Source organism: Gracilinanus agilis, chromosome 1 (genome assembly GCF_016433145.1).
Source record: "Gracilinanus agilis isolate LMUSP501 chromosome 1, AgileGrace, whole genome shotgun sequence".
Classification (NCBI taxonomy): Eukaryota; Metazoa; Chordata; class Mammalia; order Didelphimorphia; family Didelphidae; genus Gracilinanus; species Gracilinanus agilis.
In genome coordinates, this window is record NC_058130.1 from 227568183 (window position 1) to 227584548 (window position 16366).

General features: G+C 35.8%; 1 protein-coding gene across 1 annotated transcript in view; it reads right to left on the reverse strand.

The window, feature by feature from the left end:
• The window catches only part of SHOC1 (shortage in chiasmata 1), a 153083-nt gene that overhangs the window by 106511 nt on the left and 30206 nt on the right, over positions 1-16366 (reverse strand). Inside the window, exon 4 of the mRNA XM_044679135.1 lies at positions 15049-15142. Coding sequence (XP_044535070.1) covers positions 15049-15142 — 94 coding nt within the window. The remainder of the gene's footprint in view (positions 1-15048; positions 15143-16366) is intronic.

Below are 16366 nucleotides of genomic sequence, written 5' to 3' on the forward strand. Positions count from 1 at the left end.
TAACATGGTTACATGATTTATGTTCTTACTTTCCCCTTCACCACCCCGACCCCCCACACCCCCGGCCAATATGCATTTCCACTGGTTTTAACATGTGTCATTAATCAAGACCTATTTCCAAATTGTTGATAGTTGCATTGGTGTGGTACTTTTGATCCGCAATCATGTCCTCATCAACCCATGTATTCAAGCAGTTGATTTTCTTCTGTGTTTCCTCTCCTGCAGTTCTTCCTCTGAATGTGGGTAGCGTTCTTTACCATAAATCCCTAAGAATTGTCCTAGATCACTGCATTCCTGCTACTACAGAAGTCCACTGCATTCTATTTTACCACAATATATCAGTCTCTGTGTACAATGTTCTTCTGGCTCTGCTCCTTTCACTCTGCATCAGTTCCTGGAGGTCTTTCCAGTTCGCCTGGCACTCCTCCAGTTTATTATTCCTCTTAGTACAACAGTATTCCATCACCAGCTTATACCACAATTTGTTCATCCATTCCCCAATTGAAGGACATCCCCTCATTTTCCAGTTTTTTGCCACCACAAAAAGAGCAGCTATAAATATTTTCGTGCAAGTCTGTCTATCCAAGATCTCTTTGGGGTACAATCCCAACAATGGTATGGCTGGATCAAAGGGCAGGCATTCTTTTATAGCCCTTTGAGCATAGTTCCAAACTGCCAGCCAGAATGGTTGGATCAGTTCATAACTCCAACAGCAATGCATTAATGTCCCAGTTTTGCCACATCCCCTCCAACATTCATTACTCTCCTCTTCTATCACTTTAGCCATTCTGCTAGGTGTGAGGTGATACCTCAGAGTTGTTTTGATTTGCATTTCTCTAATTATTAGAGATCTAGAACACTTTCTCATGTGCTTATTGATACTTTTGATTCATTTCCCTTGCCCATTTATCAATTGGGGAATGGCTTGATTTTTTATACAATTGATTTAACTCCTTGTATATTTGAGTAATTAGACCCTTGTCAGAGTTTTTTGTTATAAAGATTTTTCCCAATTTGTTGTTTCCCTTCTGATCTTGGCTACATTGTTTTTGACTGTACAAAAGCTTTTTTAGTTTGATATAATCAAAATCATTTATTTTACATTGGTAATTTTCTCTAACTCTTGCTTGGTTTTTAAATCTTTCCTTTCCCAGAGATCTGACAAGTAAACTATTCTATGTTCACTTAACTTATTTATAGTTTCCCTCTTTATATTCAAGCCATTCACCCATTCTGAATTTATCTTGGTGTAGGGTGTGAGATGTTGATCTAAACCTAATCTCTCCCATATTGTTCTCCAAATTTCCCAACAGTTTTTGTTAAATAGTGGATTTTTATCCCAAAAGTTGGGCTCTTTGTTTTTATCATACACTATCTTACTGATGTCACTCACCCCAAGTCTATTCCACTGATCCTCCCTTCTGTCTCTTAGCCAGTATCATACCGTTTTGATGACTGCTGCTTTATAGTATAGTTTAATATCTAGTACTGCTAGGCCCCCTTCCTTAACATTTTTTTTTCATTATTTCCCTTGATATTCTTGATCTTACATTATTCCAAATGAAATTTGTTATAGTTTTTCCTAATTCAGTGAAAAGGTTTTTTGGTAGTTTGATAGGTATGGTGCTAAATAGGTAAATTAATTTGGGTAGAAGTCATATTTATTATGTTAGCTCGTCCTACCCATGAGCAATCAATGTTTTTCCAATTGTTTAGATCTAGTTTTAATCATTTGGAAAGTGTTTTGTAGTTGTATTCATATAATTCCCGTGTTTGTTTTGGCAGATAGATTCCTAAGTATTTTATATTGTCTAGGGTGATTTTAAATGGTGTTTCTCTTTCTACCTCTTGCTGCTGTGATGTGTTGGAAATATATAGAAATGCTGATGATTTATGTGCATTTATTTTGTATCCTGCAACTTTGATAAAGTTGTTGATTATTTCTACAAGCTTCTTAGTTGATTCTGTAGGATTTTTTAAGTAGACCAACATATCATCTGCAAAGAGTGATAGCTTAGTTTCCTCATTGCCTATTTTGATACCTTCAATTTCTTTTTCTTCTCTAATTACTACTGCTAGTGTTTCTAGTACTATGTTGAATAACAGAGGTGATAATGGGCATCCTTGTTTCACTCCTAATCTTATTGGGAAGGCTTCTAATTTATCCTCATTGCATATGATGCTTGTTGATGGTTTTAGGTATAGACTGTTTATTATTTTTAGGAAAGGTCCTTCTATTCCTATACTTCCCAGGGTTTTCCATAGGAATGGGTGCAGTATTTTGTCAAAGGCTTTTTCAGCATCTATTGATTTTTGTTAGACTGTTGATATGGTCAATTATGTGGATGGTTTTCCTAATGTTGAACCAACCTTGCATTCCTGGTATAAATCCCACCTGATCGTGGTGAATGATCTTCTTAATTACTTGCTGGAGTCTCTTTGCTAGTATTCTATTTAAGATTTTTGCATCTATGTTCATTAGGGAGATTGGTCTGTAGTTTTCTTTCTCAGTTTTTGATCTACCTGGCTTTGGAATCAGTACCATATTTGTGTCATAAAAGGAATTTGGTAGGACTCCTTCTTTGCTTATTATATCAAATAATTTGTGTAGGAGTGGGATTAGTTGTTCTTTGAACGTCTGATAGAATTCACTTGTGAATCCATTAGGCCCTGGCGATTTTTTCTTAGGGAGTTCTTTGATGGCTTGTTCAATTTCTTTTTCTGATATGGGATTATTTAGGTATTTTATTTCTTCTGCTGTTAATCTAGGCAATTTATATCTTTGTAAATATTCATCCATATCTCTTAGATTCCTATATTTATTGCCATATAACTGGGCAAAATAGTTTTTAATGATTGCCTTAATTTCTCCTTCATTAGAGGTGAGGGCGCCCTTTTCATCTTTGATATTGTCAATTTGGTTTTCTTCTTTCCTTTTTTTTTATTAGATTGACCAGTACTTTGTCTATTTTATCTGTTTTTTCAAAATACCAGCTTCTAGTCTTATTTATTAATTCAATAGTTCTTTTACTTTTGATTTTATTAATTTCTCCCTTGATTTTTTATATTTCTAATTTAATTTTCATCTGGGGATTTTTAATTTGCTTGCTTTCTAATTTTTTAAGTTTCATGTCCAATTCATTAATCTCTGCCCTCCCTAATTTGTTAGTATATGCACTCAAGGATATAAATTTCCCCCTGAGTACTGCCTTGGCTGCATCCCACAGAGTTTGGTAGGATGTCTCATCATTATCATTCTCTTCAATGACATTGTTGATTGTTTCTATGATTTCTTCTTTGACTAGCTGGTTTGGGAGAATCATATTATTCAATTTCCAATTAGTTTTTGATGTGCCTGTCCAGGTGCCCTTACTAATTATTATTTTTATTGCATTATGATCTGAGAAAGTTACATTTATTATTTCTGCTCTTTTGCATTTGTTTGCAATGTTTCTATGCCCTATTACATGGTCAGTCTTTGTGAATGTACCATGTGCAGCTGAAAAGAAGGTGTATTCCTTTTTGTTCCTATTTATTTTTCTCCACATATCGATTAAATCTAATTTTTCTAGGACTTCATTCACCTCTCTTACCTCTTTCTTATTTATTTTTTTGTTTGATTTATCTAGATCTGAAAGGAATATTTAGATCTCCCACTAGTATGGTTTTACTATCTATTTCCTTCTTGAGCTCTACCAGTTTCTACTTTAAAAATTTGGATGCTATGCCATTTGGTGCATACATATTGAGCAATGTTATTTCCTCATTGTCTATACTGCCTTTTATCAGGATGTAATTACCTTCCCTGTCATTTTTAATCATATTTATTTTTACTTTGGCTTTATCAGAAATCATGATCGCCACTCCTGCCTTTTTTTCTCATTTAAAGCCCAAAAGATTTTGCTGAAGCCCTTTATTTTAAACTTGTGTATGTCCACCCGCCTCATATGTGTTTCTTGTAGACAACATATGTTAGGATTTTGGTTTCTAATCCACTCTGCTATTCTCTTCTGTTTAATGGGTGAGTTCATCCCATTCACATTCAGAGTTATAATTATCAGTTGTGTATTTGCCGCCATTTTGGGATCCTCCCCTAGTTCTATCCCTTCTTCTTACACTATTTCCTTTTAAACCAGTGGTTTGCTTTAAGCCAGTAACCCTTGTTCCCTCCCTTCATTTACTTCCCTTTTTACCCCCTCCATTATTATTCCCCTCTTTTTATTTTTAAGGCCTAATGAATTCCCTCCCCCTTCTTCTCCACTCCCCTGGATTTATCCCTTCTGACTTTCTCAGCAGGGTTAGATAGAGTTTTATATCTCAATGGATATAGCTACTCTTCCCTCTCAGGGTTAATTGCACTCAGAGTAAGGTGTAAATACTACCTCTTAATGCTCTCTTCCTCTCCTTCTTATAATAGTATTCATCCCTTCCCCTTCCCATGCCCATTTTGTGTGTAAGAGAATATCCCATTTTTCTTATTCCTTCAAGTTTCTCTTGGTGTCCTCTACTATTCACACCCCTCTTTCCCTCCCACCCATATAATTTTAGACCATTTAGTATTCCAACCTTTCCCTATGAATAATTCTTCTAATTATTATAATAGTGAATGCTATAATGGTGAACAGAGTTCACTACAGAGAATTATACATAACATTTCTCCAGATAGGTGTACCAATAATTAGATCTTATTGAAGCCCTTAATGAGGCAAATTTAAAAAATATGAGTTTTCTTACTTTCCTTTCTGTTTCTTATTCACCTTTTCATGTTTCTCTTGATTTTTGTGGTTGGATATCAAACTTTCCATTTAGTCCTGGTCTTTTCTGTGCAAATGCTTGGAAATTTTCTGTCTTGTTGAATGCCCAAACTTTCCCCCGGAAGAATATAGTCAGTTTTGATGGGTACGTGATCCTTGGTTGTAGATCCAGTTCTCTTGACTTTCTGAATATCATATTCCGAGCCTTGCGGTCTTTTAGTGTGGAAGCTGCCACATCCTGTGTGGTCCTGATTGGTGCTCCTTGATATCTGAATTGTCTCTTTCTGGCTTCTTGTAAAATTTTTTTCTTTTACTTGGAAGCTCTTGAATTTGGCTATTATATTCCTGGGGGTTGTCTTTTCAGGGTCTAGTGTAGAGGGTGATCTATTGATCCTTTCAATGTCTATATTGCCCTCTTGTTGTAGAACTTCAGGGCAATTTTGCTGAATAATTTCTTTTAGTATGGAGTCCAAATTTCTATTAATTTCTGCTTTTCCAGGAAGACCAATGATTTTCAGATTGTCTCTTCTAGACCCGTTTTCTTGATCTGTCAGTTTCTCATTGAGATATTTCATGTTTCCTTCTATTTTATCAGTCTTTTGACTTTGTTTTATTTGTTCTTGCTGTCTTAATAGATCATTGGCTTCTACTTGCCCAATTCTTGTCTTTAGAGACTGGTTTTCTGCTATAAGCTTTTGATTTTCCTTTTCAGTTTGGTCTGACCTGTTTTCCAGCTGTTTGATTTTGGTCTCCAATTTGCTTATTAATTCTTTTGATTTGGGGACATCTTTTTCTAATTGCCCAATTCTAGTCTTTAGAGACTGGTTTTTGGCTACAATCTTTTGGTTTTCCTTTTCAATCTGGTCATTTCTGGTCTTTGATTTTCTTGCCTCACTTTCCAATTGTGAAACTCTGCCTTTTAAACTGTTATTTTCTTGCTAGATCTCTTCCATCTTTTTCATGATCTCAGATTTGAACTCTTCAAGACCTTGTGACCCATTTTCATTGTTTTGGGAAGGTTTGGATATGGTTACTTGTTTGTTCTCCTCTGCTGTTTGCTCTGTCGTCTGGATTTTTTCTGTGTAAAAGTTGTCAAGTGTTAAAGGTTTTTTCTTCTTCATCTTTCTCTTCTGGTTTTCCTGATGATTCTGGCTTGCCATTGTAAGCTGAGTGCCCTCTCAGCTTTATGCTCGTGCCCAGGATCTGTCTGTGCTCTTTAGACTCCTGAGATCTCAAGTCTAGTTGTTCTGGGACAAGCCTCCTAGTGATCTCCTTGCTCGTTCTTCTGCCTAAAGCTCCTTTAACAGTCTCAGGGAGTTGCTTCCACAGTCAAGCACCTCTCTGCACTGGGTCCCCACTCAAGGTCCGCTCCCGAACACAGAATCAGCCCCTTCATCCGCGCCTTAGCCCTCACCTGTGTCAGCCCCTTTGCCTGCGCCTGGGCTCAGGGTCTGTGTTCAGAGTCTGTGAGTTCTTTAGCCTCTTGGGGGGTCTTAAGTCTTGCTGCTCTCAGGAACAAGCCCTGGTGAGCTGCTAATGACTTAATGGGTGCCCCAAACTTGCTCTGACTCTTGTGCGCTGGCTTTGGTGTTGTAGGTGGTGTGGGGTGGGGGAGGGGGTTGATCTGCTCATGTTTTCATGAGAGCTGTTTCACCCCTTTATAGCATGGAAATGCCCTGATTCCACGTACCTTTGATACTGACCCCTGTTGTGGGGTCCCTTCTTTCCTCTGGATTTGTTTTTATGTCTTCTTGAGGAGTCCTATATGCGTGGGTTAGGAGAGGTCAAGGCAGCTGATTTTTACTCTGCCGCCATCTTAACCCAGAACCTCCCTTAGGCAGTCTTAAGCAAAGGTTTAGGTGTAATTGGTCCATGTAAAGTGGAAGGAAGGCACAGGAAATGATGAAAGGAATGGTCTTTAAAAGTGTCAAGAACTTCCTGTTAGGGGGTCTTTTGCCTTCAACTTGACCTTGAAGGAACTCTAGCTAGGGATCTAGGACTGCTCTTCGATTTTCCTTTGGGACTACCACCTGGGTAAGTGAAAAGGACTGGCTCCCTTTCCTGGCTTTTCTAAGAGATACCAGTCTCTGGAGAGGCCCCTTGTCCTAGAGGAGGCCTGGTGGTTAAAACTCTTGTTTAATTTACTTCTGGGCCCCCTTTGTTGGAGCCTCTGAAGCCATGCCTCCAGAGTAATTACCAGTCTCTCTCTGATTTCCTTACTTTCACTCTTTCTCCTTTTCTACATTTCTCATATATTTAGTCCAACCCTTTAATTTTTATCCCTTACACATGTGAATAGATATAAATGAGACTTATTTTTCTTTTTGACACTAGTTCTTCCTGTTTACTTGGAATAGAAATGTAGTGACCACTAACTGGCCTATCCCAATGTTAATGGAGTAGAAGCTTTACTCTGCTCTATTTTTTTCTGGGACAAACACCCTCTTTAGGCAGTCTGGTAGTCCTTCTCTGTGAAGGCTTATTTTAATGGTACAGAATAGACACTGCTTCATTGTCTATTGTCTTTCTATAGCTCTGAGTACCCACCATAGCCAGTTTATAATTTTTGTTAAATATTTTCACTACAATATTGATCTGTTACTAGAATTTAGCTGAAAAAGATGTTTGCTTGTCCTCTCAATTCCCTTTAAATGATTTTTCAGTCTCTATAACATTTCTCACTCTATTCAACCTAGAATTGAGTCAGTTAGTGTGATTGATGAGGAAAAAATAAATGAAAAAAAGGAAATTACTTTTAAAATCAAACTAACTTGATGCAAATACACATGCAAATACACTGATGCTTTTTGATTTCACAAGCTTAATGACCTTTGGAAAACATTTAGGGACATCCTTAATTTGTTCAGTAATCTCACCTGTTTCATGGTTTTCTGATTCACATTGATTCTGGCTGATATATATCTTCTCTGTGGGATAGCATTCTACCATAATTTCATTCTGATCTTTGGTGGGGAGGAATGAAAAAAAAAAAAAGAGGGGAGAGGATAAGCTTTACATTGACTAGTCCATTCCCCTATAATTTTTACTGCTATTTCTCCGCCTACCTCTAAAAAGTCTTTAATTTTCTTCCTATAGAAAATAAATATTCTTTCTTCCAGAGTCAGGAGTTATACCAATGTGAAGTCACCTCAGAAAACTTGAGTTCTAAATCTGGCTCTCATTTACTATCTGTTTGACTTATAGGTGACTCATTTAACCTTTCTGAGCTTCAGTTTCTTTAACAGTAAAATGAGAGCACTGAACTAAATGATTTCTAGTTTCCTTTCAGCTCTAAAACTATGATCTTAGGATTTATTAAAAGAAAAGGAAGCAGCATATAGCAAAATATTCCTTGGCCTGACTCATTTGGTCTCTATTACTTTTGATATATTTTCTATGAAGGCTAGAGCCTCATCGACAACTATAAATGTTTACACAATGTGAGTGTGAAGGAAACTGAGTAAAAAAAAAAAAGATAAGAGTTTTGCACCTGGGTTTGTTTTCAAAATATTTTCACAAAATTATTGCCTTTGACTCTCACAATAGCATAAAGTAGGCAGGATGGGTAGAATTTTCATTTTACTGATGAGGATAAATACTTGTTTTCACTTTCAAGAGTGATACTTAAGGGCAGCTAAGTAGCTCAGTGGAAGGAGCACCAGACCTGGAGTCAGGAAGACCTGGGTTCAAATCTGGCCCCAGACACTTCTTAACTATGTGACTCTGAACAAATCACTTAACTCTGTCTGCCTGGCCCTTGCCCTTCTGTTTTGAGGTTGTTACTATGACAGAAAGTGAGAGGGAGGGAGGAGAAAAGAGGGGGAGGGGAGGGAGAGAGAGAGAGAGAGAGAGAGAGAGAGAGAGAGAGAGAGAGGTGATACTTAGTGTGAAGAAGGCACCAAGGTCATAAGATAGGGAGAACCAAAAGCCAAACATAAGCCCTCTGACTCTAGATCTAGATCTCTTTCCACTGTACCAAGACATATTTGGCAAGCTTCCATGGCCAAAAAAATTCAACACTGGCAACCAACTTTTTAGTGATAAGTCTCCCTAAGCTATACCAGGCTGTTCTCCGATGATAGAGACTCTCTCCCCTTGTCTATTTTTGAAGCCTTTGTATATTAGCAGGATTTTCCAAAGACATGTAATTGGGAAGGTCCTTTAATCATCTGGTATCACCTTCATATCAGGAGAAAGATCAGGAATAGGAATTTACTAGAGAGGATTTTTACAATACTTGCATATTGAATATAGACACTTGGGAATTTAATTTGATTTTTTTTCTGTTTTAGTTTTTCTCTACCTTTATAGGCTTTGACAATAGGTTTTATAGAACAGTCATAATGAGTACATGTATTCTGTTTTATTAATATTCCTTAAAATGTCTTCAATGCTATATTACAAAATAATATCTAATTTTTTAAATTTTCTATTATTTGTAATATCCCATTTGGTTTTATATTTTATCAGTGCCATGATCAAAATGCTAACAAATATTTGTGTTTGAAACCCACTGAGTTTAACTAGGTTATTTTGTTTGATATGGATCTATAGGCTACAAAAAACTACCTTTGGAAAAATGGGAACAAAAGCTTCTCTCTGTAGTATTTTGAGATTTCCTGCTTTAACTAGGCTAATGCTTACTTCCTGTGCCAATTTTATAGTACTAAGGGAAACTCAGGTAGACAGTGCAAAATATGCTATTCCTGGAGAATACTTAAGCGAGAACTCAGAAAAGGTGATTCTTAGCCTGTAAATTCCAGGTGTAGCTTATTTTTTTTTTAAATAAGAAACTGTTTTTGAATATGCAACCCATGTCAGTCTCTTCTAACCAAAAGTCCCCCCACAGACCTTCATTTGCCACAATCCAGCCTAAAATACAAATTTTGACAGTAGTTAAAAGATTATTTGAAGTAATGTGTCTAAGAATATAACAGAAGGAAGGTTTTTGAAGCTTTTTAAGATACATTAGATATTTGTGCTTTTGAATGTGATAAATTCACAGTAAAGCCAAATTCCAGTAAATCAATACATTTATTCTAATGAAACGTAGAACAGATAATGAAAAATGATAGAATGATTCTGAATCAATTATATTTGTCACTGTATACATGTATATACAGCTCCATTTATATCTAATTCAGCCCAATTATCAGTGATCAGAGACCCATCCTAAAGCCTAGTCTGATGATAGGTAATTTTGGATCACCATATCCAATCTTTAAAATAGAGGCTCTTGATCCAAGCTCCAGATTCCTCCAGTTCTATATGGATAGATTCTGGGGATCCATTAACACGAAAAAATGACATTTTAATTTCCCTAATCAATAGCTGATATTTAACATTTCCTTTGATTGTTTAAAAGCATTTTTCTTAGAAGGAATGCATAGGCTTTTCCAGATGGCCAAAAGGGTTATAATGACACAAAAAAAGTTAAGAACTCCTGATGTAAAATGTGTATTCACAGAGGTGAATATATTCTTTTATGTTGTTTGATTGTAAAAATTTTGAATGTTAAAAAAGTTCAAAGCTTAACCTTTAAATGGCAAAAAACACTACTGTTATCCAAAGTGACAATAAAAAAGAAAGTGAGAAATAACATAACAGAAATATGTAATTCTGAGATTTGGATCTATAGGTTCTATAGGAAATTTAAAAAAAATATTTGAATTCACAGAAAATTTTTAACAGTAAATTATAATATTATAACATAACATTAAAAAATTAATTCTCACCTCTTTCAAATAATTTTTCATTTCCAATTGTATCATCGATTATTTCTGGAGTGGATTTTATGAACTCCTTAAATACTGACGATGTTTGCATATCTGTTCTTTCTGGGAGGATGGCAGGTTTCAATAAATCATATTTAATCAGTGAAATCAGTTGCTGAAAAATTATAATAGTAATTCCTGGAGGATAACTGCATAATTTCTGAGTTTACAATTTTATTATTATTGTTTATTTTAATAACAAATTTCAGTATAAGTTTTCTGAATTTATATGATCTAAATTGTCTCCCTCCCTTCTTCCCTTCCCCCTCCTGGGGCTGACAAGCAATTCAATTTGGGTTTTCCATGTATTATCACACAAAACATGTTTCCATATTATTCATTTTTGTAAGTGAATAATCTTATAAAACCAAAACCCTAAAACATATATCCAAATAAACAAGTGATAAATCATATGATTTCATCTGCATTCCTGCTTCAACAGTTCTTTCTCTGGAGGTGAATAGCACTCTTTCATAAGTTCCTCTGAACTATTCTGAATCATTTTATTGCAGAGAGTAGCTAAATCTATCATATTTGATCATTCCATAATATTGCAGTTACTGTGTACAATGTTTTCCTGGTTCTGGTTATTTCATTCTGCATCAGGTAATGTAGGTCTTTCCAAATCTTTCCGAAATCATCCTGCTCATCATTCCTTATAGCACAATAGTATTCTATCACCACCATATACCACAATTTGTTCTGCTATTCCCCAACTGAAGGATGTCCCTTTAGTTTCTAATTCTTTGCCACCACAAAAAGATCAGCTATAAATATTATTTTTAAAAGCAGGTCTTTTCCAGTTTTTTTTTTATCTCTTTGGGATACAGACCTAGTAGTTTATTATTGGATCAAAGGGTATGCATCAGGACAGCTGGGTAGCTCAGTGGATTGAGAGCCAGGCCTAGAGATGGGAGGTCCTAGGTTCAAATCTGGCCTCAGACACTTCCCAGCTGTGTGACCCTGGGCAAGTCACTTGACCCCCATTGCCTACCCTTACCACTCTTCTGCCTTGGAGCCAATACACAGTATTGACTCCAAGACAGAAGGTAAGGGTTTAAAAAAAAAAAAAAAGGGTATGCATCATCCAAATTGCCCTCAAGAATGGTTGAATCAGTTCACAACTCCACCAGTAATGCATTAGGGTCCCAATTTTGCCACATCTCCTCCAACATTTAACACTTTTTTTTACTGTCATATTAGCTAATCTGATAGGTGTGAGGTGGTACCTCAGTGTTGTTTAAATTTGCATTTCTCTAATTGGGAGTGATTTAAAACATTTTTTTATATGATTATTGATAGTTTTAATTTCTTCATCTGAAAACTGACTATTCATATGTTTTGACCATTTGTCAACTGGGGAATGACTTGGACTCTTATAAATTTGACTTAGTTCTCTATATATATGAGAAATGAGACCTTTATCAGAGAAACTATAAATATTTTTGAATATTATTCAACATTTGAGAACTTAAAAAAATGTCTAATATTTGCAAAAATAAATATTCCCCCAAAGTGTGCATATGTGGTGCCAGAAAGGTCTAAAAATACTTTTAGAGACATACTTTATGCCACAGAGCTAACCTACAGTTTATTCCTTTGAAGCTTTCTCTAGGAAAGAGGATTTTTAAAATGGAGTAGGCATATCTGAGCAAATGAGACTTCATCTTCCTCTAAGGCAGTGGTTCCCAAACTTTTTTGGCCTACCTCTCCCTTTCCAGAAAAAATATTACTTAGCACCCCCTATCAATACTATCACCGCCCCCTTACAGTTATTCACCACCCCCAAATGCACCTGTGGCCAATCACCACCCACCCTGGATTGCTGCAGCATCCACCAGGGGGTGGTGGTGCCCACTTTGGGAATCACTGCTCTAAGGAATGGGCATTATTACCACTGTAAGGAGGCCAGATTAAAAACAATATGTTCGTATAACTTGGAGATCCTGGAAAAGGCTCTAAATAATTTTTTATACTGGAATTTTCAGCTTTAAGTACAAAATTAAGTCACAAGTTCATTCTGAATAAGTTGAAATTGAACAAGCCATAGATGAACTAAGAAAAAATTGCCAAGGTCAGTGGGTCATACAAATGAATTTTACCAAATATTTAAGGACTAATTATACTACATAAACTATTTGAAAAAAAACAGGTAAAGAATAAATCCTACCAAATTCCTTTTGTCACAAATATGATTTTGATACCAAAACCAAGGAGAGTGAAAACAGAGAAAGAAAACTTAAGGCCAATTTACTGAATAAATATTGATGCAAAAATTTCAAATAAAATACCAGCAAGGAGATTATAACAATATATCACAAAGATTATACATTATGACCAGGTAGGATTTACACTAGAAATGCAGGGCTGGTTTAGTTTTAGGAAGACTATATGCATATTGATCATATGAACAGCAAAAACAACAAAAATCTGCATAATAGATGCAGAAAAAGCTTTTGATAAACTACAAACATATTATTATTCAAAACATGAGAAAGCAAAGGAATAATGGAGTCTTTCTTAAAATGGACAAGAAATAATAAATGAAATTTATCTAAAACCAAATTCAAAAGAAATCACTACTCTGAAAACATGTGAGTTTGAAATGCACAAATTTTCACCTTTTAAAGTACTTTTGTTTCTGAATTGGATCTAATTTAAAAAATGGTTCAAATGCAATCAAACCACTTGCTTCTTTAGCTCCAGCTTCTTTGCAGAGAAATTTTAAAAGAAAATTTATTTTGTACTAGCTTGAACTACAACTTGTAAATGAGAGGCTACTTTGCAAGAATGTAGCCTTTCATGTAGTAAAAATTCTTTCTTCTCCTTGCTCATTAAGCTGATGAGCCACTAGTAGTTCTAAGATCCTGTTCATATAGCTGCCATTACATAAATAAATCTCTAACCTCCACTTATCTTCTGCCCTCCAACTTCCTCCATGATATTTCTACTAGACAATAAAACTGACATATATAGAGCACTTTGAGAATTGGAAAGTGCTTTGCATACAATATTTCATTTGCTCCTTTTAAAAGCTATGAGAGGTAATTTTAAAAAACAAACTGTTTTTCAATCAGCCTTGTAATTTTACTAATATAGATAATTCCCAGTAATGGAACTCCTTCCACCAACACAGACTGGTCCTGCTTTACAATTTAATTTTTAGTTTCCAGGGGTCACTGAGAGGTGAAGCAAGTTGCCCAGGGTCCCCCAGCACAACTGTGTTAGACAGAACACCAGGGTCCTCTGGTTCTGAGCCTGGCTTTCCATCTACTTTGCCATGCTACCACTTATAAGGGAGATACTACAAGGAATGTTATCTTAATTTTGTAAATGAGGAAATTGGGGCTTCAGGATTTTAAGAGACTTGCCCAATGTCATACACCTAGTAAGATAGTGGAGATGGAACCCAATTCTTGAATATAGTTCTTGGGCTTTCTCTATTGCAATGCTGCTTCTAACTTGAAACCCCAAAATACATGAAATTGGTCAAGATAGGGAGGCTTATTGCAATGGCACAACTCTCCTACACTCAAGCCATTACCAAATTTTTTTTTAGTTTCAAAATCATATATAGTGGTTGTTGTCCTTTGTACTTGAAGAGGACCAAAATGATAACACTGGTGATATCATTTCACTTGTGCATAAATTGGATTTAAGTGAGGCAGAATTGCACAAAGTCATAGGCCAGAGTCACTGAAATCCAGTGGCAAGACAAGACAGGATGACTGGAGACAGCCAGGGATGTAGAGGGTGACCTTGGCTTTTTCAATGTCTAATCAAGCTTTAAGTACTCCACAGAGCCTGCTTCTGCTGCCTTCATGGCCATTGTAACAAATTGTTCTCAACTGGTCCTTCTGCCGGGGGAAGTCTTCACATGTCTAAAGCAGACATCACCCAACAAACTGAGTTTGCGGTCTATCAGTCAACCTCAACCTGGTTAAATCCATCAGTTGAGATAGTTTACCAGGGTGTGTCTGCTGTACATGATACAGCTTTTTGGAGCCATAGATGAGAGCTAGGTGGCAGGTGGACAACAAAAATCCTGAAAAGGGCATGGCAAGCTCTCACGCCAGAGGTACTAGTCTTCCTGATCAGCCTGTACGCCCCAGAAAACCCCTAGGGGCAGCTAGATGGCACAGTGGATTAGACTGCCAGTCTTGGGGTTAGGAAGTTTCATCTTCCTGAATTAAAATCTGGTCTCAGACACTTTCTAGCTATATGACCCTTGGTAAGTCACTTAACCTTATTTGGTTCAGTTTCCTCATCTATAAAATGAGTTGGAGAAGGCAATAGCAAACCACTCTAGTATCTTTGCCAAGGAAACCCTAAATGAAATCATGTAGAATCAGACACAATTGAAAAAACTGAACATGAGCCTTTTTTGTTATGAAATACAGTCATATATAGCATGCTACAGACTATTAAAGTTTCTAGAAATTTGTTCTACCACTTTTATAAGAACATTATTAAATAATAGTTAAACAAAACGTGACTAAGACCAAACTTTAAAAAAATACCTTTTCATCTTCAAAGAGCTCCTTAATCATATTTAATTCTTCTTTTTCATAGACTTCCATGAAAATATTTCCACTTTGAAAAGGGAAATATTCCCTGAAAAGAAAAAGTGAAATTGGCACATTATTATTTTTAACCCCTTAAATAATATTCTAAATGGAAATTAATCTGACTACTGATTATCATCCTGAGTTGCCCTGGTAATGCATACATATCTATCTCTCTACCTCTCTACCTACTGGATGACTGCTTGTGTGAAGAATTATGCCTCAAAACTAGTTCTATAGGTGGCATGATAGGTAAGCTTCAGTTATCTACAAATTTGCTTATGTAGAACCTCATATTGCTTGACAGTACATATTTGCTATATAATCTGGGGAAACCTAGACCTTTTAAAGGGCCATGCCCAAATAGTCTTCTCTCAAATATAATTCCTATGATATTATATCTCTTAATATTTATGCACATTTCCTACATTTAAGCAAAACAGGAAGAAATAGAATAGAAATGAGTTTTGGACACTGATTTTTATTTTACTCATATGTAGACTTTCCACTGACTTCAAAGAGCTGGCTAAATGCTAACAAGAGGTTAAAAAACCTCAACAGAATGAGGGAAGAACACAACATAGTTGTGCTTAGTGAGGATTTTAAATTCTTTGTATCTACTTCTTAATTCCTCTAGGGATATCCTATTGTTACTCTGATGTGGGTTGGAAGTATCTCTTTAATTGCAGTTTTCCCAGAATCCTACCTAGTCCTTTTTATGGAAAAATCCATTCTCTAACAATATTATGGTGACACAGATACAACTGAGCTGAAGAGATTTGCTTTCAGATGCCTCATAAAAAGTTGTGACATGGTACTAAAATTTTTCTTATCACAGTTTTGATTCTAAAAATATAAATATGGATTATTTCAGGCACACAGAAACATCAACATTTGTAATAAAAACTTTTCACACTATACAGAATTTAAAATGAAGTATGGCATTATTTTTATCAAATGAACCACAAACCTACAATGGTATAAACTGCCTATAGAACTTATATATTTTACATATTATATTTTGAATGAGTCTAAGATCATTTGAGAATTGTTCTAGTGTTGTCAAGCCCTCTGTATAAAGTGATTTACTTACAGCCTTCTAAGAGCTTTAGGCATGGCAATGTGAATTACCTTAAGCCTAAACTCACATAACTCATCTTGCAGTTTTAAGTAACTGTGGTATCTGAGTTCATCCAGGAACTATTTCAACTAAAATTAAATGGAGAATGGAGATATCCTTTCACCTTAATTTTAGTTGAGTTTTTAGGCTGAT